Raw genomic sequence first — 22,309 nt, forward strand, 5'->3', positions numbered from 1 at the left:
TATCATGGAACTTCTACAAAAAGCTGGCATGATAAATTCTGAGCCAATCCTCAATCCTCTGCCCAAAAAAATTCCTTCGTTGCATGAATTGCTACTACCATTTCATAATCCTTCCCTGTTTTGACAGTTGGCTGGTTCCCTTCAATACCTTACCTCCATCCATCCTGAGATTGCCTTTGCTGTAAATAAAATTTGCCAACAAATGCACAAGCCTTTGGATTGTCATTTTCATCTACTTAAATGCGTACTTCGGTACCTAAAGGGCATCCCCACCCATGGTCTTCTTTGCAAACGAGGCAAACTCCAGCTTCAAGCATTCTTCTAAAAACCACCTAACACTAATCTACCACAACCGGCGTAATTAACGTCTCCTCTCAACAATACTCACATGCCTTGACGTTAGCTCACATGCTCACGTCTGGTAGTTAGCTCTTAACAAACTCAACCAATCACAGGCTCATACTTGTATAGCACAAGCACCTATAAATATACACAAGCTACTACATTAAACGATGTACATTGATTTAACATAGTAATGGAAACTTGTCTCGTTCCTCTTTGAGACACTCTGGCTGTAATTTCTATTGTTGTATTGTTACTCTCTTTCATGGTATCAGAGCCATCTTGGGCTCACAGCCCGTGAACCCCCCTATATGGCAGCATCTTTCTCCTCCCACACCGAAGATGCATCCACAGAACTCTCTCACGAAGACATCACTATTCCCTCCTCCCTCAAGTTACTTATTTCTAACATAAAAACAATTGTTCCCATTCAGCTATCTAATGACAACTATTCCACTTGGAGATCCCAAATCCTTAAACTATTCCAAGCCAACAACTATGCAGGCTTTCTCGTCAAATCCTCTGTAGCCCCTCCTCGCCTGCATATTGACTCCACCGGCACTTCCCAACCCAACGCCTCATACACTCGATGGACGTTAGTTGATCAGAATCTCGCCGCCGCCCTCTGCTCAACCATCACCCTCGGCATCCTTCGTTACGCCCGTCACCTGGACACATGTGCAGACATTTGGAGCACACTTGAACGTCGTCGTCAAGCTACCAACATGTCATGGGTGATACAACTTAAAAACGAGCTGCATCACATCTCCATGGGCCAACTCACTATGCTTCAATATCTCACCAATGTCAAGACGCTTGTCGACAATATAGCGGCATCCGGCTGCTCCATCGACAGCGAATACATTTTTTCATACACCATCAATGGTCTTCCACCACAATATAGGCATTCAAGACCTACATTCGCACCAAAGTAACTCTGGTGAGCCTCGAGGATCTGTATTGACTGCTCTTAAGCAAAGAAATAAACCTATCTACAGAATCAGCCAAGGAGCAATCAACCCCAAACCCCAACACAACTCTCTACACCAGTCAAGGCCGAGGTCGCTCCACCTCCTATTCCAACCGAGGTCGCTAGTTCACTCCCTCAGCTAACTCCTCTGCTTCTTCTACCGGCTCTACCACCTGTTAGATCTGTGGGAAATGAGGACACACAACACATATCTGTTGGCAAAGATTCAACGCTCAATACCCGACTCCTTCAACAGCTCTCCTCGCCACCAACTCGCAGCCCCACACCGACTGGATTCTTGACTTTGGAGCTTCTTCTTACCTCACCAACAACCTAGAAAACCTTCTACAGCTATGGAGTACAGTGGTCCGGATAGCATGTCTATCGGCGATGGCAGAACCATCCCCATTGCCCACTCTGATCAGGGACTCATCCCCACTCCAACCCGAAAGATCTCACCCCCACACTTACTCCTCCTCCATCTCTCTGACAATCTCATTTCTGTGTCTTCTCTTACCAAAGATAAGAATCTCTCAATTCTTTTTTATGCATCCGGTTTTCAAATGAAGGACCCACAGACCAGCACAACCCTCCTCACCGGACCATGTAAGGACGGCCTCTACCACATCGCTTCTTTCAGTTTCTTCCAAGATTTTTGCCTTAGTTTGGATGCAACTCCTCTGTTCTGCGATAATATTTCTGCTCTCTCCATCGCCAGCAACCCCATCTTTCATGAGTCGATAAAACATATAGAAACGATCATCATTTCATCTGAAAAGCTATACAATCTGCAGTTATCAATGTTCAACACATATCTTCAACATATCAGGTAAAATACATTTTAACAAAGGCTTTCTACCCAAGTCTACCTTCTCCTATCTCAGACACAAGTTGGCGGTCTGCGATTCTCCTCAAGTGCGGTAATAGAGCTGCTCTTCTGGAAATCCTTTTTCTTTATTCTCCATTAATTTCTGCACGATTCAGACCTATCCGCCATCTTCGTCTGCTGCATTTTCAGATTTCACATGGCTATCTTTTCACCTGATTAAATCACTGTCGTTACTTTCTAACCACCTCAAATGGCACTTATATAATTACCTTTAATGCCTTAGCTAGTATATATGTAACTAGTGTATTCATCATTCAAATTAATGAAGTATACTACTATGCTTCTTCTATTCTTCTCTACTTCCAGTTTTTCTATTCTGTTCAAGCTATATTTTATACTACAGCTTGTAATCATGCTCTTCTTCAGTTATTTCATCAAAGATTGTGTTAGTATCCATGAATGATTATATAATGGATTATCAAATATGCTATGTGATATACAATTTATGGCAATAGAGTGAATTTTAGATATTAGTTTTATAAAAAATCTATCGTATGCAATTATCCATTATGTAATAGGAGATATAATAATCTTTCTAGTTCTCATAATTGAAGAAGATTATATTGTGGGTCGTTGAATGGATGCTGCTAATGGGGGTTATAATGCAAAGGGTATGATTGCATTATCCCGTAGGAGAAAATAGTCGCATACCTTTATACTCTATGCTAATAGCATAATGGAAGAATGTATGAGATCATAAATATGATTATTCATGGAGAATATTGACTTTCGTCTACACATCTCGATGAATAATGATATATATGACCAGATAATCACGAGATTTTCCACAATTCAATACATCAGCTCAAATGTGATTTATTTGATGTGGGTATCAATTTCACATGGGCCTTCAGTGAAATTGATACCAACATCAATTAATATTCTCAATTAGGGTTGTTATTTTATTCACCTCTTAGTTTGGTGCATAGTGAGCTTCCTAGGTTTTAATCCAAAGGGTGTAAACTCTTCTTTTTTATCTTTAATATATATTAGATTTTTTTAAAACGTATGAATATTTGATTACAATTTAAGTTGAAAAGATCAAACATTGATTTACTGCCCTAAGAAAAATTATAGATTTAGAATTTATTTGGAGTTAGAGAAGACACACAAAGAAATCAATAAATTTGGGCAGTGTGACAGGATTGTTCTCTAACTCCAAATAAATTTGTAACTCTTATATGGTCAAAGAAGGATATACATGTGTGCAAACCTTTCCATGCTAAAGAGAACAATCCCATGGATTATATAAATTTGGTGTTTATAAGTATTCAGTTAAGATCGAAAGATCCTCTGATTGCCATTTATTTATTATGTTAATCAAACTACCATTGCCTTTATATGGTTATTCAACCAATGTTTGATTATAATCATCATATCATTATTGCTTGAATATACTCATATCATTATTGCCCCATTATGATCCTCCGACTATTAATATCAACTTAGGTCTTTGTGTATCTTTTTTACTCCTATGATTATTTGACTTCTATCACTTGATTATGATCCTTCAATAAAAAATTGTGCTATTATGACTTTCAATCATAATTGCACAACTATGCTTCTATATCCAACATCACCTGACTATGGAGAATGGTCATTCGACCATCATCGCTTATCCTATAACCACTGTCATTCTCATATGGTCCTACAATCAGTATTAATCTCCTATGATACTCCAATCATGGCTGATTGATTATGGTCCTTAAACTATTGTTGACCAGCTATGATCCTCTGCTTACCATTACCATACTATAGTTTTCTAACCACGGTTGTCCAAGAACACTCACCTGACCACTGTCACTCAAGCACCATCCTCCAACAATCATCGCTCAATTACAATCCTTCAACCAAGATTACCTTACTATAGTCCTCTAACCACTTTCGCCCAAATATGATCAGCCGACCATCGTCTTCTGATTATGATGCTTCAGCCACAGTTGCCCAGTTATAATCCTATGGGTACAATTATCTAACCATTTTCGCCGACCAAGGTTATCAATTATGATCTTTCAACCACTATTGTCTAACTACGATCATTTACTATCGTTGGACTGTAGTCCTCGGATGATCATCACTTGATTATGATCTCCCAATTACTATTACCCAATTATATGTTCCTAACCATTATCTGTCAACCATACCGCTGCACATCAAATTCATCTTACGCCATTGCCAATACTGTCGATGCATGATATTCCCTATAAGACATGCATGCCATTAACACCAATGAAAATGCTAACATACTTTGTTGTCTGCTATCACCAAAAATATCAACATACAACATCACTTGCAAGGTTGATGCACATCGACTTGATCGCCACTAATGTGATCACATGTCATCATTTATAAGACTGATACTTGTCATCAACATCTCTGACTCATGTTGGTAGCGTTAAGATTTATAATAAACTCCTTGGTCTACAACCACCTCTTTTCAAAGGGGAATAATTGAACACATTATAAATAATTTTTACTAGATAGCTCCAATGCCTCAATGCCCTTTCGATTCCTAAATCAATACTCAACAGTTAATACCTACTATATTATATCAATATCTTTCCAAATTATCAGAATGATACGTATTTGCAACTAATAATATATACTAGTAAAATCATTTAAATAGATTTATACCTCATGATTTTTTTTTTTTTTGAAATTTTCATATAAGAACTTTGATCTCTTATAACTCTCTTTTATTTTTATGTATATTGGATATTCATACAAAATTAAACTGTTAAATATTTTCTGGCCACAATTGCAAATATTCTAACATGCACATCATTAAAAGTTGTTTTTACCATGGATACACTTTCAGATGAGATTTTAAACATATTTTAATCATGCCAAATTAATTTGATATTTCTAACTATTCCTTAATGTTTTATTTAGGACATATGATTTTTTTTCCTTATAATTATATATATATATATATATATAGCGAGCTATGCTTGGACTCCATACGTAATATTTTCTCTGCATTATAGGAGAAATTATTCTGTGCATAGTCCAAACGTGAAGAATAATTCAGACATGTGAGTGTACACACTGTGTATAAATTTATACAAGCAGAATGATTATTATCCTCTAGACTTTGCACAGAATAATTTCTGCCATTATAGGGGATATTAAGCCTACGGAGGTTTTACTAAATGATCCGATCATCATTATTAATCAATGAAGATGCGTTGGATACCTACGTGTTAGGACTTAGGATAGTAGCGAGAGAATTGATTGCCATTTGGACCATTTCATCTTACACACATCACTGCTATTTAATATAATTTGTATTTAGCTTTAAATAATTAAATGTATTAATTAATTTCTTAATGAAAATTCATACATTTAGATTTAAATTTTATTTATTTATTTTATCATAGGAGTGCTAAATGATGTAATATTAATTTATGAAGATTTAATTTCAATTCAGATAAATTTAAAAACTAAGTCATATTATAAGATCATTATTTTTAAATTTAAATATGGAACATAATATAATTTTTAAAATAATTCTTTTAATTAATATTATCAATATCATTATTAGGTTTACTAGTTCATTTTTTATGAAATTATACCCAAATGAAATTAATTTAAATATTAATTACAATTTTTTATATTTCATTATAAATATTGAATCCCAATAATATAATTAATCATTTAATTTCATATTATTTTTTAATTATCTGCTAGAACAGAAGGATAACATTTATGGACTGTTTGGATGGCTGAAGTTATTTTGGAGAAAATAATTCAGCTATTCTAATTATAAAAAATAGTTTTTGTCATAAAAATATTTAAAAAATATTATGAAAGCAATAAAAAAATAATAATCAAATTAAATTATAATTACTGTCTGCAAAACAAAACAACTAAGAAATTGTTCCAAGCAGAATATTAATTATTTAAGCTAAAAAAATTTTCATCATCTACCTAAATCATGTGAGTCAATTATTTCATGACTTGGAAATCCAAATTTTACATATTACTTTTAATTTAAAAAAAATAAATTTTGTATATTTCATAAAAATATTAATTAAATATTTAAATAAATAAATAAAATTCATTAAAAAATGTACTATTATAAACATCACAACTAGAACATAAATTGTGACTCTTTTAATTAAAATTGCCAATCGATTAAAATTCTGATTCAGTATTGAATGATTGTACTTTAAATATTAATTAAATAAACATAGAACAAATTAATTAGACCGACAGCGCATTCCATTAATGGTTCGGCTCACTTTTCCATTACGCCGGCCCGGCTGCCGGTCCACACTGGTCCTCCAACAACCGTTGAATTTTGTATGCATCGGCTAGTTCATCAATTGAAGATTAAGAAATTTACAACCCTTAGATATGCATTGAGATCGGTGCTCAACGCAATCAACTCGTACACACTACACACTTTCCACAGATCTAGGAGTAGCAATATGGGACAAAAAAAAAGAAAAACTGATGGCATTTGGAGAACAAATAAGAACAAAACGGAGCCGTCAAATAAAGCGGCGGCGCCTAAAAGTAATAGAACTGCATTAAATTTTGTTTGTTTTTTTCGAACGAGTCCTTCACACTTTGCATATTTGCATTACAGAAATATTAATGCAAATTTGATTAAAGTGCAAATGGATGGTCAAAAGCCAGCCTAGCATACGAGCATTTATTATGGACGAACACCGGATGGGAGAATCGTCTGGTTAAGTACTGGGTACCCAGCGGTACCTAGGAGTGTCAAGTGCGGGTACCAAGCTGGGTACCCAGCAATGAGATGACGTGACACATTTTTATTGGTCTGCCCTCCGTACTCTGCATAGAATTATAAATCCTAGCATACACCCCATGGATTTTTATTGAACAAAGTCATGATGCTAGTTACGCCTGAGATAGCCATTGGCCACAAAATAGGGCCTAGGATCACGAGAAATTATTGGGTTCAGACACTAGACGACGTCCGAGCCCAATAAAAATGCGCCACATCACCTCGTATTCGGTACTGAGCTTGGTACTTCACAGTACCGACTTCAGTATTACTCGGTACTGTGAAGTACCGAACGGTAAGCTGTGTCCGATGTCCGGATCCAATAATCTCTATAGGATCACACCTCTCAACCATATATAAAACTATAAGTAGCTCTGCATTGATGAAGAGTGCAAACTACTTGAATTAATCGGTCTTCAAATAATATTCATATTATAAATGTGCTTGAAAAAAAGACGAAGGGGATATTACTTCACCCTTTTTTTTAGAAGCTATTTGATTGGCTGAAAAAAAAAAAAACATTGTAAAAAAGATGTAGTGTAAAAGTAATGCAATATATTTAAAATATTTTAAAATTATTTGAATGTGTATAAAATAATTGTGGTGATTTTTTTTTTTTTTTGAATTGAAGTGAAAAGAATATAGTGTAAAGTATGACCTGTGGTGCTCGGCGGTGGTGGCACTCAATGGTGGCGGCTGGTGGTGGCTACTGGCAGCGGTTTGTGGCAACGACAAGCGGCAGGCGGCGGTGATGGTGGTGGAGATGGCCAATAATAGTGGGGGTCGGCGGCAATGGCGCTCAGTCGACAGGTGGCCGGCGACAACGGTTGTAGCGGTTGCGGTAGACGACAGTAGGCAATGAAGTTCTAATGTATTTGAAAATCATTCAAATTTGACTAATTTCAAATACACTCCAAAAAATTAGATGGTGAATTTTTAATACACCAAAGTTTTTCACTGCATCTGATTTACTTTAAACCAAACACTAATATTTCTCTATATTTAAAATACTTTATACCCTTTTTAAAAATACACACAACATATATAAAAAAAAAAAACTAGAACTCAAAATCTCTTAAATAAAAACTTCATAAACTCTTAACCAACGGATAAAAAAAAACTTCATATCTCAATCAATATTCTAATCAACTTTACTTTTGAGAGAAGATACAAAAATGCTATAAGAAAACAATAGAGGGGAACTCCAATTCTCATAACCATTTTTTGAAATGACATAACAATAATATTAAGCAGCCAAAAAGTCATCATACAAAAGCCTTTGAGACCACCTTATTTGCTAAGATTTTGGCTTCGTTTGGGACGGTATTTTTGTTGCTTTTAGAAGCAGCTTTCTAGTTAAAAAATTACTTTTTTGTACTAAAAAGCTGCTTCAAGAAGCAACGAAAAAACCGTCCCAAACGAAACCTTTGTTTTAGATGATTTTTTTTTTTGCTTCTTAAAATATTTTTTTAGCACAAGCGGTAAGGAAGCTGTTGCAAAAGAAGCATGAGTAATAAATGGTTCATTAGTAAAGTTATTCTCAACAATATAAAGGTTGTTTGGGTTGAAAGAAATTAGAAGTAATATAAATTTATTTTATTTATAATTTTATATTTGAGCTTTGATTTTCATGTAATTAAGAATTACTTAAATTTATTTAAGAAATATTGAAATATTTTTTTTTTTTTTAATTTCTATTTAGTCCTAATGAAATATAAAATTAAATTTTAATTTATTATTGATAATATTTTATTATCTTAGAATATTGGCAATATATTTTGTAATAGTTAACAATTAAATAACCTAACTCTGACTTTTTATTCATTTTAAATGAAATAAATTAAAAAAAAGGGAAGAAGATGTAAGCCAAAGGTAATGTGCTAGAGATTCTTACCTAGAAATAAATTAAGTTTATTAAGCATCTAACTCCACCCACTTAATTGAAAAACTTAGACAACAAAACAAACTAGATGGCCAAAAATAATTTCCTAAAATATTAAAAACTCTAAAAAGGTTAGAATTCATCGAATTGACAACTCCTATATATCATGCTACACGACAATTTCACGGATGATATGACATGATATTGATTCACATGATTGGTACGAGAGAAAATACCACATTGATATGATTAGCTAGAATTTTTTACTTATGTGTGTGTGTGTGTGATGTAACATGACATGTTATAGCACTTGTCTTTTATAAATGATAATAAAGAAGCCATATGATATGATATAAATAATTAGAATTCCTATTCTACATATATTCATGTATGTATATGATGACATATTGTTATACATGTTGACATAAAGTGCTTAGAACAACTTTGATGTGATATGATGACATGTTATATATCCTATATAATATAGCATGCTTAATGAGAACCCATGAAGTGTTGAATTGCATAGCATATGTGATGATGTTATAACATATTTTATGATTGAAGAAAACTATATAAACATTTTAACATGACATAGTGGCACACATGACATATGCTTTTAGAATATAATCTTGTTCGTGATTGCACTGCGTATAATATGAACGCATGAGTAGCATAGAGAAACCACTTATTCATATGATATTGCATATGATGCATATATATGAATGACATAGATCTACGGATTCAACATATGTTTAATATTTATACTGATAGTAAGCATATTGTTTAATTTCATTGTATTAAATACAGTTATAGGTTTCATGTAACCTATTGAGTTGTTCACTCAATCTATGTATGTTTACATATTACAGGGATAAGTAACACCCTAGACGAATAAGACTGTGAGTTGCAGTTGATGTACCTTTAATTTATGTTATAGAAGGATTTTTTTGAAATCATAGGATATTGTAATTCATATGATGAACTTATTGGAAAAATCCATGATTGTTGCACATAATTTTTTTAATGAAGTTAATTATGAATTATATATATAAATGTACAAAATGATGATTTGTTTTAATTTTTTGTATAAGTAGTCTAGTAGCTCTATTTTGTAAAATTTAGATTATGAAAAGAAATTATCTCCAATAAAAGAGCTTAGGCAAATCCTTTATCACGCATTTGGTCTAATATGACCGGTTAAGATATACATGTTATGTTGAGTTGGGTTGTGATACAAAGCATATATATTATCATTTATTATCATGCATATATATTAAAATAGCTATTACTTAAAATATAATAATTAATTTTTAAATCACTTCAAAAGTATTATTGATATTATTTTTTAAAGTCAAATGTATTTCTTATTAATATATTTTGATATGCTAAATTATTATTATTATAAATAAATATTAAAATATAAGTTTTACATATGTAAATTTATTAAAGCTTTTGGGGTATGGATGTAAATTCCTATTTGCATATCTTGCCGCACACAAACTTCTTATTTATGATGGGTAAAGCGAAAAGTTGCTGTTTCCGTTATTCTCCGGCGAACTCGTCTCCGATATATTTCCTCTTCTCTTCTCACTTCTAGTCTTCTCCGAGTCTTCGGAGCCAGAAGCCGGCGGCTTCCGAAAAAGAAGAGGAGCTGCTCCGGCGAAGATCACGGACATGGCATCGTCGGCGTTCGGTGGAACGACGCAGAAATGCACGGCGTGCGGAAAGACGGTTTACTTGGTGGACCAGCTCGTTGCAGATAACCGCTTCTTCCACAAGGCTTGTTTTCGCTGTCACCACTGCAAGAGAACGCTGAAGGTCTTCATCACTAACCTCTTTCCTTTCTTATTTATCAATCGTCTTCTTCTCCCCCCATCTGTTTGCCTTGCAGCTTTGTGGCTTTCGTCCTTTATTTCTATTTATACACCAATTTTTAACTTTTTTTCCTTATTGAACTCGAAGGGATCTGTTGTGTGATCAGAGGTTTTGATGAAGCAAGCATATGGTGATTTGATGGTTGATGGATAGTATAGGGTATCATGTTTTGGTGGCATTTTTTTATATTTTTGGTGCTTTCTTACGGATTTGACTTCTTTTCTTTGTTTTGTGCTTGATTTCGCATATATTAGTTGGGGTTATGTAGTTTTGCGCTAGATGGCATGATCGTTCCTTTACTGGTTTATTAAATCGTCTGGCTTCTTCGCCCTTAAGATGATTGCTATCAAGGGTGGGTTTCCTTTTAGGCTCTCTTCCTTGGTTGCTTTTTGAGCTAATTTATCTTGTTGTATTACCTGAGATCTACTGCAAACACTGTGCTTTGCATAATTTCATGGATTAATTGCAAGAAGATAAAAAAAATTGTGATTAAGTTCTCAGTATTACTAATCCCTCATGCTTTTGTTTGCTAAGAAAGAGAAAGCCAGAACTAGGCATGTTTAAAAATTTTGTTTCAGTCCAAACGAATCTTGGATAATGCTCTGTTGAAAAGTAGGCTTTTCCTGTGTGATATCGGTTTATGATAGGAAAAACAGGCTTCTTTTTGTGTGATACCCTCTTCTGCAAAAAGTAGATGAGATAGATGCTACTCGGATTCTTCTATGGATTTGATTATGTGGAGACTGCAAATTATGATCATGCTTGTTAAGTTCTTCCAGCTTTATGAACAGTTGAACTAGTTTCATGGCTGTAAAAATCAAAAGTAAGTTGGATACTTGGGTGCGAAGAGTTAAGGCTGTCCATAATCTGTATTTGAGTTTTATTTTACTTTTTTTGCTTCATGCAACTCGAGCTATTGGATTTACTTGCCTTTCTACAATTTCTGTTTTATCTTCCTTGTATTGCATTCTTTATTTTACTTTGAAAACTCCCAAGCTGATTGGACTAACGCTAATCATTGGGATGAAATTTTGTGTAAGTCATTCTTTATAGGATTTTCATTAAGTTGTGCAACAGAGGCATCTACAAGTTGAAGCTATGGTTCCAAGGCTCAGGCTTCGTTTGGGACTACTTTTTAATGTTTCTTAAAATAATTTTTTAGTACAAAAATTAAAATTTTTTTATTAGAAAGTAAGAAAGTCATTCCAAACGAAGCTTCAAGCTTATGCATGCTACCTTTAAAATATCTCATATTTGATAACTTTTCTTTTTAAGAATTGAAATCTATTATAGATATTTTATTAATGATAAGGCGGGCACATGACCAGTACAATTTTTTTTTAGCACTGGCATTTGCTTTCTCATGCTTTCTTTAAGCTTTCTATAACCTGACTCACGGTTGGTCTTTTTCTCTCTAACCCCACATATGAAACTCAGTTATAAACATGAGATGGGTAGGTGTCTCTCTGACTCTTCTTGATATAAAATTTGAGCTTCATGTCACTCCTCTCTTTCTAGAGAAATTATTACGTGCGGAGTCTAGACGTAGAGTCACGTCCGGACTCCAAATAAAAGCGTGATATGTGTCATTGTACACAATGTGTACATAGTGTGTATATTATGCATATAAATTTGTACACACTATGTACATAATTTTATAATTTGTATATAGTGTGTACAGTTATACACGTTGTGTACAAGGACACATGTCATGTTTTTATTGGAGTCCAGACATATCCAGACTCCGCACGTAATAATTTCTCCTCTTTCTAACACGCAAAAGTTGTTTTTTGTATTTTTATTCTAAAAATGATGATTCGCTTAGAAGTAGAAACAGTCATATTTATCTTGTTTTGTGTCTGTATAATCTGACATTATATGAACTTGTAACTTATTGGCTCGGCAACATAATGCAGCTCAGCGATTACAGCTCCTTTGAGGGTGTTCTCTATTGTAAGCCTCATTATGATCAGCTTTTTAAGATGACTGGAAGTTTGGATAAGAGTTTTGAAGGTAGATGCAAGTAATTTGATATTTTATCACATTGGAAGTTAAGGATAAGTATTTATCTTTCCTTCTTTCCTTTTTTTTTCTAGGCGCTCCAAGGTTTGCTAGGGCAGAAAGGCAAACTGATCGTGAGGTATCTTGACAATTAATCAGTATACATTAATATTCTGTGATAGTAAACTCCATCTTTATCTGCACTTCATTTGCTATGGGGAATAATTTCTAGAGTTTATTTTGCAGGGCCAAGCAAATAGCAGAATTTCAAGTATCTTTCTTGGGACGCAGGACAAGTGTGTAGTGTGCAGGAAAACTGTGTATCCTATTGAGAAGGTACACTAAATTGACGTTGTTATTTTGAATTTTATTGCTTGATTCTGCACAAAATGTAGAAGTTTTAATAGACCTTTTCAAAAGGTTTATAATGAAAATAAATTGAAGTTATAATAAAAAAAAAGTCCCCAAGTGGAATCAACTACTAGAATAGGAAGAGGAGGCATATGGATTGCAATCTAAGGGCCATAAGATGATTGATTAAATAGTTAGAAGCCTAGAACCCTTAATCAGTTTGCTTAAGTATCCCTATCAAGATTGGTTGACTTGTGTGTCCCATGTTCCTTCAACTCTCCCTCCCAAGCCTAATAGTGTAAATCTACCATTACAAGTTTGCTTACAATATTTTTGAACACAGGATTGTAAAGTCATTTGGTGAAAATGTCCGCAAATTGATTTTTTGTTAGAAAATATAGAGTACTGATAACCCACTTTCTTGTTTCTCTTTTAGGAAATGTTTATCTAACTTCAAGTTCTTGGTACTAGATTATGAGTAATGCTGATGATATATTTATTGTCACAATATATCTTTATTTGTCATTTTAATTTAATTTTTAAATCTTTTAAAATGATTTTGATCAACGGAAGTTCATAAATTTCTTAGACAATGGTGTTCTAATTTCAGATTCAGTGATAGATCTTTAAATTACAGGTAGTTTTTTACTTCTCCATATTATGAGATTTCCTAAAAAAAAAGGTACAATACCCATATGTGGATCTTCTAACAACTGATGATCTTACATTATTTGCATCAATATACTCTTTAGTTTGTAAAGTATCATATTTTTTTAGGGAATTCCTTTATAAGGACTTCATTTAAAGTATTGAAGGATTCTATAAGTAGCTTGAAGATTTGATTCTTTGGCTTTTCTATGAATTGAATGATAAGACTCTTTGCTAATGTGATGTCTATATGGGTGTGAGATAGATCATTTTTTTTTTCAAATTATCTTTGATGTTACCCCGTGTCTATCCCTTTTCTTTCTTCATGTGTGTCTAATTTTTTATATAATTTTGTTGGGGTGTCATAAAATTTGCAATGAGCTATTTTTATTCTTTTCAATAGATTCATGACATATTTTTATTGAGAGAAGAATATTGCTTAATATGTTTGAACAATTTATATTCCCATGAACTATTTCAGTTTGCCCAACACTTTGATTTCAAATTCTTTAACAAGCTTTTTTCTTGGAGACTCATTTTCTATATTATCATCATTAGTGATGATTATATCATTAGTATTTGTAAGGAAAATTGAGATTTTACCATCAATGAAGTATTTTATGAAGATGTTATGATCATTTTGGCTTTGTTCGTATCCAGCTTCTTTCATACCTCAGAGATTGTTTAATATCATATTGATCCTTTTTTAATTTGCACACTTCGTTATCTGTGAAGAACTATCAAATAAAGGTGGTGGATCCATAGGCTTCTTTAACATCCTCATATAGGAAAACATTCTTTACATCGTACTGCTTCATGAACCATCCATGATTGACTGCAAGAGAAATTAAGATACATGTTGTATTTGTTTTTTTAAAAGTACCATCCATTTTCTTGATAGTTAATTATATAGAAATGAGTATATCTTTTGGCTACCATCTCACTTTATACCATTCCAGACTTTTATTTGCTCTATATATTACATAAAAAATAGATTTGCTTCCTATCGTTCTCTTCTCCTTTGGTAGTTCAATGACATCCAAAGTGATCTGTTTTAAGAACATTCATCTCTTATCTCATGATATTCTTCCAATTTTTATTTTCAAGTGTATGAACTATCCACGACTAACTGTAACAGAAATTAAGATATATATTGTATTCATTTTTGTATAAGGAACAAACATTTTCTTGGTAATTATATGAAAAATTGTATATCTTTTAGCTACCAATCTCACTATATACTATTCTTGACTTCTATCTGCTCTATATTTTGCATAAAAAATCTAGTTTCTTCTTATCGTTCTCATCTCCTTTGGTAGCTTAATGATATCTAAAGTGTAATTTTTAGTAAGAGCATTCATATTTTATGCCATTGTAATCTTTTAATTTTTATTTTCAAGTGTCTCAAATAAAGTTTGTGTTATTGTAATGAAATTATAGTTGATATTTATAAAGAAAGTTTTATGGGTAGAAAAAAAAATTTGAAGAGATATGTACTGAGAGATGGGATGTAGAGGAGAGTATATAGTAATGAGTTGATCGTTATTATCTAATAATTGTTTCAAGTCCTAAGTTTGCTTGAGATTTTGGCTGTACTTATTCCTTCTTTCATAAACTTGAAGGGGTACAGTGTTTGGATTTATTTGAATTTTATTGTAGGGATATCAAGATGAAGCATATATGTTTTATTAAACTTATTTTTTAGTTGGAAGTTCTTCTCTTGAGGATGCATTTCATTGAAATAACTTTTTTTCTCATTAGAGGTCACATCTTTTGAAGTAAGAAATTTTTCGTGGCACGGTGATAACATTTATATCATTTTTGAGTGGAGGAATGTCAAGACATATTTGAGAGCTTTATGATCAAGTTTATCCTTAATTGTTTGTAGTTGTGGACATAAGCAATGCGCCCGCGCCAAAAATGTTTTTCAGGAATTTTAAGAGAAATTTTTTGTTGAGAAAAATTCAGCCATATAATTTATGACTTTTGAAGCTAATCACATAGGGTATTCTTCTTATTAGATATGTGACAGTTAGACTACTTCTCCCCAATATCTTTTTGTCACTTATTTATGGAAGAATAAAGTTTTGATGATTTCTAGAAGAAGGTTTTTTCTATTGCATTTTGTTGGGGAGTTTCAGCATAGGACGATTAGTGCATGATACTTTCTTTTTGAAAAAATGATGATACTATGTGATTAAAATACTCACGAGCACTATCATCCTGAAATATATTGATGTTAGTATGGAATTATTTTTGTATCATGGTAGCAAAATTGAGGAGAATTATACTAATATCAGATTTTTGTTGATAAGATATACTTATTTCATCTGAGTGCAATCATCAATGAAGGTGATCAATCCTATGACTCCAATAATATTAGGGATTTAGAAGTTCCTCAAATGTCAAAGTGAATAATTAGAAAATGAATAAAAAATTTAGAATTGCATTCAGGAAAAACAACACAAAGATATTTGACAATTTCACAAGTATCACAATAATTTTTTTTTATGTTTACATTTAAAAATCAAAATGAAACATTTATTATAAAGTTTTGAAAGAGGGGATGCCCTTGTCTATAATGCTATTCTCAAATGGTTTCTATACTGAGAGAGAAAATATAGGAACGGTACAAGTGATTTCTATTTTCAAGAAGATATATAGCCCATTCTTTTCTCTAGTTTGCCCTTGCCCAATCATCTTCCCCGTGGAAAGATCCTAAAACGCCTAATGATCAATAAAGAATATTATCTTGTAGTTGTGGTCTTTAGTGATTTTATGGATTGATAGATGATTTGTTATATGCTGAAGAACATTTAGTACATTATTGAGATTCAATATGAAAAAAAAAGAAATATTCTCTTAAACTAATTGGTGGAGAATCATCGATCATTTTATTTTTATATTGCTAGGATAGGATTTGTACATTTGAAAAAAGTTTGGGTTCGTCATTTGGTTAGTAGCTCCTGAATCTAGGATCCATGCGTAAGGGAAAATTTTAAAGATATTGAAAATGCAAGAGTTAGAGCTCATATTATTTTGAGCTAGAGAGCATAATCTTGATGATTTTTCTAGAGAATTGAGGTTATGACATTGTCAATTTCTTCTGGATTAAGCTCTTTTGATTTCATAAGGTAGGATTGGCTTTTTTAGCGATTTTCTTTATTTCTACAATAGCCTAGGTGCTTTTCATAGAGATTCTGGCATTTTTCTTTGATGTATAATTATTTCTTGTAGTTGTTGCACCATAGATTGTATTGAAAAAAAAGATTTTTGCCTGGCTTTTATGAAGAAGTCTGCAGACTGCAGTAGTAAGTCTCTTACATTTGGTTTTATTGATTGTCATGACAGGTGTTTCAAAGACTAAAGCTTTGAGAATTACCTTCTCTTTTTTCCTAGAGAAAAAACTATCATTTAGTGATGATAGGTTTTGTCCGCTTAAGATTTGGTTATGAATTTGGTCGAAGTTATTATTGATTTCTGCAAGAAATTCAAATTATTTGAGATTTATAGTATCATAGTAGCATGTCATCACGAGATATTGGTAATAATCTAGTTCAGACCAATAAACCTTTATTATATCAAAGTACACAATAACAAGATTGTTATCTTGCTTAATTGTTGGAAGCTCAATACGTTTATTTGACGACATCACAGGCTTTTTTTAAAATTCATCCCAATGTAAAAAATTTTTGTCATTCGACTTTGGAGGAGGATCTATAAGAGGATGAATATTTTTTATTTCTTTAAGAAATATTTTCACAATTTGAGACCATTTTATATAATTACTCTCATTTAGGCGTCACGAGGCTTATAGCCCCTGGAGTTTTTCTTTGATTTTTACCATTATGATGGTCAACTTGTTGGAATATAAGTCATATAAACTAGTTATAATGAATAGAAGGAAGAATCTCAACAAGAAGGGAGAAAGAAAAAAAGAATAAAAGTTGGGAGAACGAAACTCTAATCTTTCCCTGGTACCATGTAAAAATAAAAGTAAAAATTAAATTAAATTAAATTTTATTGTTTGATTATGTTCAAAGTGTGAAAAGTATTTATAGATATCTCTAAAAGGCTTATAATTAAAATAAATCAAAGCTATATAACAAAAAGGAAAAAAATCTGTTAGAATAAAAAGATGAGGCATATAGATTGCAATTTAGGGGCTATAAGAGGATCAATCTAATGGCTAGAACTCTTAATTTCTATGCTCAAGGATTTCTATCAAGTTTGGTTGACTTGTGAGTCACACAAATCCTTCAACATAAATCTTATGCAAATATTGTAGATGTTGGTACCTAGGGAATGCTTTTAGTGGGTCATTTCAAAATTTTCTTTATTCCTTTTTCGTTTTTTTTTTCTTTGAGGAAATAACTTATATGAGAAGATGTTTGTTAGTGTTGATTTATGCGGTTCTCTTTAAAAAAAAAAAGTGGCAACTGAATTGCTTCCTTTTGCAAGGGTTGTGAATATCTTACTGCAATATATTTGTCTTTTAAGTGGAATAAGCTAATCTGTGGTAGAAAAGGTTGGATATTTGGACCTGACTAATATTTTATATTTAGATACTTACAAACCATTCCCAGGAAAATAATAAATAAAAGCTTCGAACCTGCTTCTTTTTTCTTCTCTTTGTTGACACTCCTGTGAAACTCAATTCGTTAAGAACTTCATGTGAGACCTCATTCCTTTGCTGTTGCTGTAGCTGCCCAGTGAATATTTTTCCCAGGATCGTCCGGGCCGATTGGAGATCGTCCAGGCCGATCTGCACTGTAGAATTAAAGCTTCGAACCTGCTTCTTTTTTCTTCTCTTTGTTGACACTCCTGTGAAACTCAATTCGTTAAAAACTTCACAGGCTTTTTTTTTTTAAATTTTTCTTTGACTGTTTAAATATCTTCAAAGTGTTGGTCTTTACCTGATGCTTTGCTTCTTGTTTCTGCTTGACAACCATGCCCAGTATCACAGCCCCCAGCTCTGAATGATGGTTAACACACAACATGGGATATGATAAGAAATCTAACCTCAGCCCTTACAAAGGGGACCCGGGTTTAGTTGTTACAGTTTAGCATTACAGGTTAAGAGAATAAATAAAAATGGATACATAGAAAGATTTCACTAATATTAGGTGGTTCACATGCAATGTTTCGAATGAAAGTATGGACCTAAATACTTTTTTTTTTTCTGAAAAAAAAAGACCATATTGTGAAAAAAGATGAAAACTTATCTATTGAAAGCTTGCATGATTTAATTCTTTAATTTTATGCTTTATGGAACAAAAATCCTTGGACTGCAATAGACTAAATCACCTGGTTGGTTCTTGGATTGATGTTTCAGGTTTGGCAGAAAATTTAGGCTTAGCCTTGTGCGCAAACAAGCCTCATAGGACATACAATATTATCAAACTCTAAATTATCATTTTACATAGCGTACATGTTATTCAGGACAATGTTGAAAAATTTAGAAAACATAATAAACAAGGAAATGATATAAGGAAAGTGAGAAAAGTAACAAGATAGCATGACTTAGGCTTCATTTGGGACTGCTTTCTTACTGTTTCTTTAAACGGTTTTCTAATACAAAAAATTAATTTTTTGTACTAAGTAGCCGTTTTAAGAAGCAGGAAGGAAGCCGTCCCAAATGAAGCCTTAGATTTGAACGATGACATTGCTCTCCTCGAAGGATTTTATGTCTCACAAAAGATCAAGGATTAAATTCCCATAATGGATGAAGAAGAAGAGGTCCATATGTATAATAAAAATTTATTAATATCATAATTGATTATACTTGACTTAGAATTCTCTAATTTATAGATGATAGAAATAATAAACTACTAATAAATTGCTTATTAATTGCTAAGAGATGGATAGCACAATGTTAAGAAAGGCTAATAAATTATTAACAAATTTACTAGAATGACACTAATAAAAGATGAAATATGGAAGATATAAAATAAAATATTTCCTATAATTATGAAAAACACATGTAAGATATAAAAGAATAGGCAATGCAATTTCTAAAATTATATTGATTGAGTGGTTGAAATTGTATAAATGATTTATATTATTCATACTATCACTAACCTAGGAGATAATCTAGAATGACTGTGATTATGTACACGCATCAATTCCCCCAATTTTTATCACACTTTATTAGAAAGGTTGATGATGATAATAACCTTGAAATAAATGTCATGATCCATGATATGGATCCTAGAAGGTGGATGATGGATTGGCGGTGGGCCCCATTAGGGTGGGTGGCGGGGAAGAAGAGAGGAGGAATTATTTAGGAAAGTTTTAATTATAATTGGGAGGGAATGAATTAGGGAAAGAAATCTAATTTGAATTTCAAATCTAAGAGGGAATTATTTAGGGAAAACTTAGGAGAGTTAATATTTACTATGTGAGGAATCAAGGGGGGAATTGTTTAGGAAAGCTTTAATTATAATTGGGAATGAATTAATTAGGGAAAGAGATCTAATTTGAATTCAAATATGAGAGGGAATTATTTAGCGAAAGGGGGCTGATTTGGGAGGGAATTAGGGAAGCCTATGTAAGGCTAACTATGTGGTAATTTCAGATTATGTTTGATTTTGCTGGAATTGGTTTTGCTTAAGTTGAGTGGGCTCTAGCTGATAGCTAGGGATTTGGGAGAGCCAGATCTTCCTCTCTAATTGAAAATTCAACTGTATCTTGTATTTTTCTTCTTAGTTCTTTCAATAAAAAATAGATCTTGTGTGTCCTTCCTAAATTTTATGTCATTCTCTGATTTTGTTGAAATTGCATCCACTTCCTATCAACGAATGCTACTTGTAATGGACTAGAGGATGTAATATTAAAGGATTATATATAAACTCATTTAGAAGTAATGTAAGATTAGATAATAAATCCTTAATATATAAATTATAATTAATAATTATGAGCAAAATAGATACTTATGCATAGGTTCCTAGCTTCCTAATAATATCATTAAATGCATAGGGTCTGATAGGTATTATCAAGCCGTGTAAGTAACCTGTAAGGATAGATATACAAAAATATAATGTCCTTCATTATAAATAATCTCAAAGCACTATGATGAGCAATCATAACAATACTCAATTTTTCATTTTGTATGTTAGCTCCATTACTATAGTCAACATATGACTCACGTATATGATCACTAAAAGATGTAATAGAATGTGACACATTTATAAATGATGGAAGGAAACTCATAAGCTCTTTATTTAGCATAATAGTAATAATTTCAAAATGGAGCCATTCAAGAAGTGTTGGCGATGGAATCTCTTCATAAACTAATTTGTAGGCAATTGCAAAATTCCAAATTTTAAACTATACTTTACAAGAGTCATAAAAGATTTTCTTAAATAATTCCAGATCAATTAAATTAATTTCTTAAAGCATAATTGGTTCCACTATTTAACCTTAGTAGATAGTACTCATTTTCATTGTAGTTTAACATTTTCCTTAATTTTGATTGGATAATTGAATTAAGGAGGAAAATAAAATCTTGAATTAGCACAATAGATTGTTGAAGAAGGGTTGATTTACCTAAATCTTAATTAGAAAACAAAATCTTGAATTAGAACAACAAACTGTGGGTTGATTTACCAAAGAGTCCCTTACTCTTTGGGAGGATTCCTATGAAGGGGTGGTTGATCACTACAGAAAGAAAAGAACTTTAATGAATATACTAAATGAAGCAGGAGAGAATGGAAAGTCAGAAACATGTAGGCTGCAACCTGAAGAAAACCCGGCGGTTCTGAGTGCCATTGCCTCCCTCAAACAGACTTAGAGGGTCATTTTGGCTCGGCAACATCTTGCAAAAGTTGCTGCTGATAGGCAGATTAACCTACCCGCTTGCTAACTGTCCATTTATTAAGCAACATTGCACAGGGTGATACTGCCTGGTGTTAGCCTCTACATGAAATCTTTCATTATTCTACTTAACATTCTAAACTTGCATGTTTTGCATGAACAAACTGGTTTAAGTTTTAGCGCCAAGAAATCTTCTCCCAGTTAGTTTTAGCAGTTTCTTATTTTCTTCCAGGTAGCAGTTGATGGAACTTCATACCACAGGCCATGCTTCAAATGCTCCCATGGAGGATGCACTATCAGTCCTTCCAATTACATGTCACACGATGGCAAGCTCTACTGCAAGCATCATCACAATCAACTCTTCAAGTCCAAGGGAAATTTCAGCCAGTTTGGAGGGAAGCATGAAGAAATAAGAGCCCGTGTGAAGGTACCAGAGCCTATTGAGAACACTGAGAACCACACAGGAGAAAATATCATAGCAAATTTTCAAGAAAATAACATAGCGAGTGTTTGAATGTTCTCTTTAGAGGTCAATTTTTGTACTGAGCTGTTCCTTTTTGTATGTTTTTTTGTTTTATGTTCGTCAACGAGTCTGTCTATTTGTGTCTGAGAATCTGCTTACCGGATATCAAGACGAGGCCTGAGCGTTTTGAGTTATTTCATATTTCTATTAAGAGGAAGAATGTCCAAAACTATTGCTTGGAAGAGGTGATAGGAACATATACCTCTTTGTCTAATAAAGGAGGTAATTTTGTTAATATGTTGGATATGAAAGGT

General features: G+C 32.7%; 1 protein-coding gene and 1 long non-coding RNA gene across 2 annotated transcripts; one reads left to right on the top strand and one right to left on the bottom strand.

Moving 5' to 3' along the window:
• Positions 1-10,371: 10,371 nt before the first annotated feature.
• Positions 10,372-22,290, top strand: LOC110095126 (LIM domain-containing protein WLIM1). Its single transcript, XM_020820540.2, has 5 exons — positions 10,372-10,660; positions 12,634-12,730; positions 12,814-12,857; positions 12,965-13,054; positions 21,765-22,290. Exons 1-5 carry the CDS (start codon positions 10,517-10,519, stop codon positions 22,044-22,046), a joined length of 657 nt encoding a protein of 218 aa, XP_020676199.1. The 5' UTR covers positions 10,372-10,516; the 3' UTR covers positions 22,047-22,290.
• Positions 18,061-19,252, bottom strand: LOC114578572. Its single transcript, XR_003699570.1, has 2 exons — positions 18,510-19,252; positions 18,061-18,329 (listed from the first exon to the last, which is right to left on the bottom strand). It is a non-coding gene; the product is annotated as an uncharacterized LOC114578572 (long non-coding RNA).
• Positions 22,291-22,309: the final 19 nt, after the last annotated feature.

This window comes from Dendrobium catenatum, unplaced genomic scaffold (genome assembly GCF_001605985.2).
Source record: "Dendrobium catenatum unplaced genomic scaffold, ASM160598v2 original_scaffold_76759, whole genome shotgun sequence".
Taxonomy (NCBI): Eukaryota; Viridiplantae; Streptophyta; class Magnoliopsida; order Asparagales; family Orchidaceae; genus Dendrobium; species Dendrobium catenatum.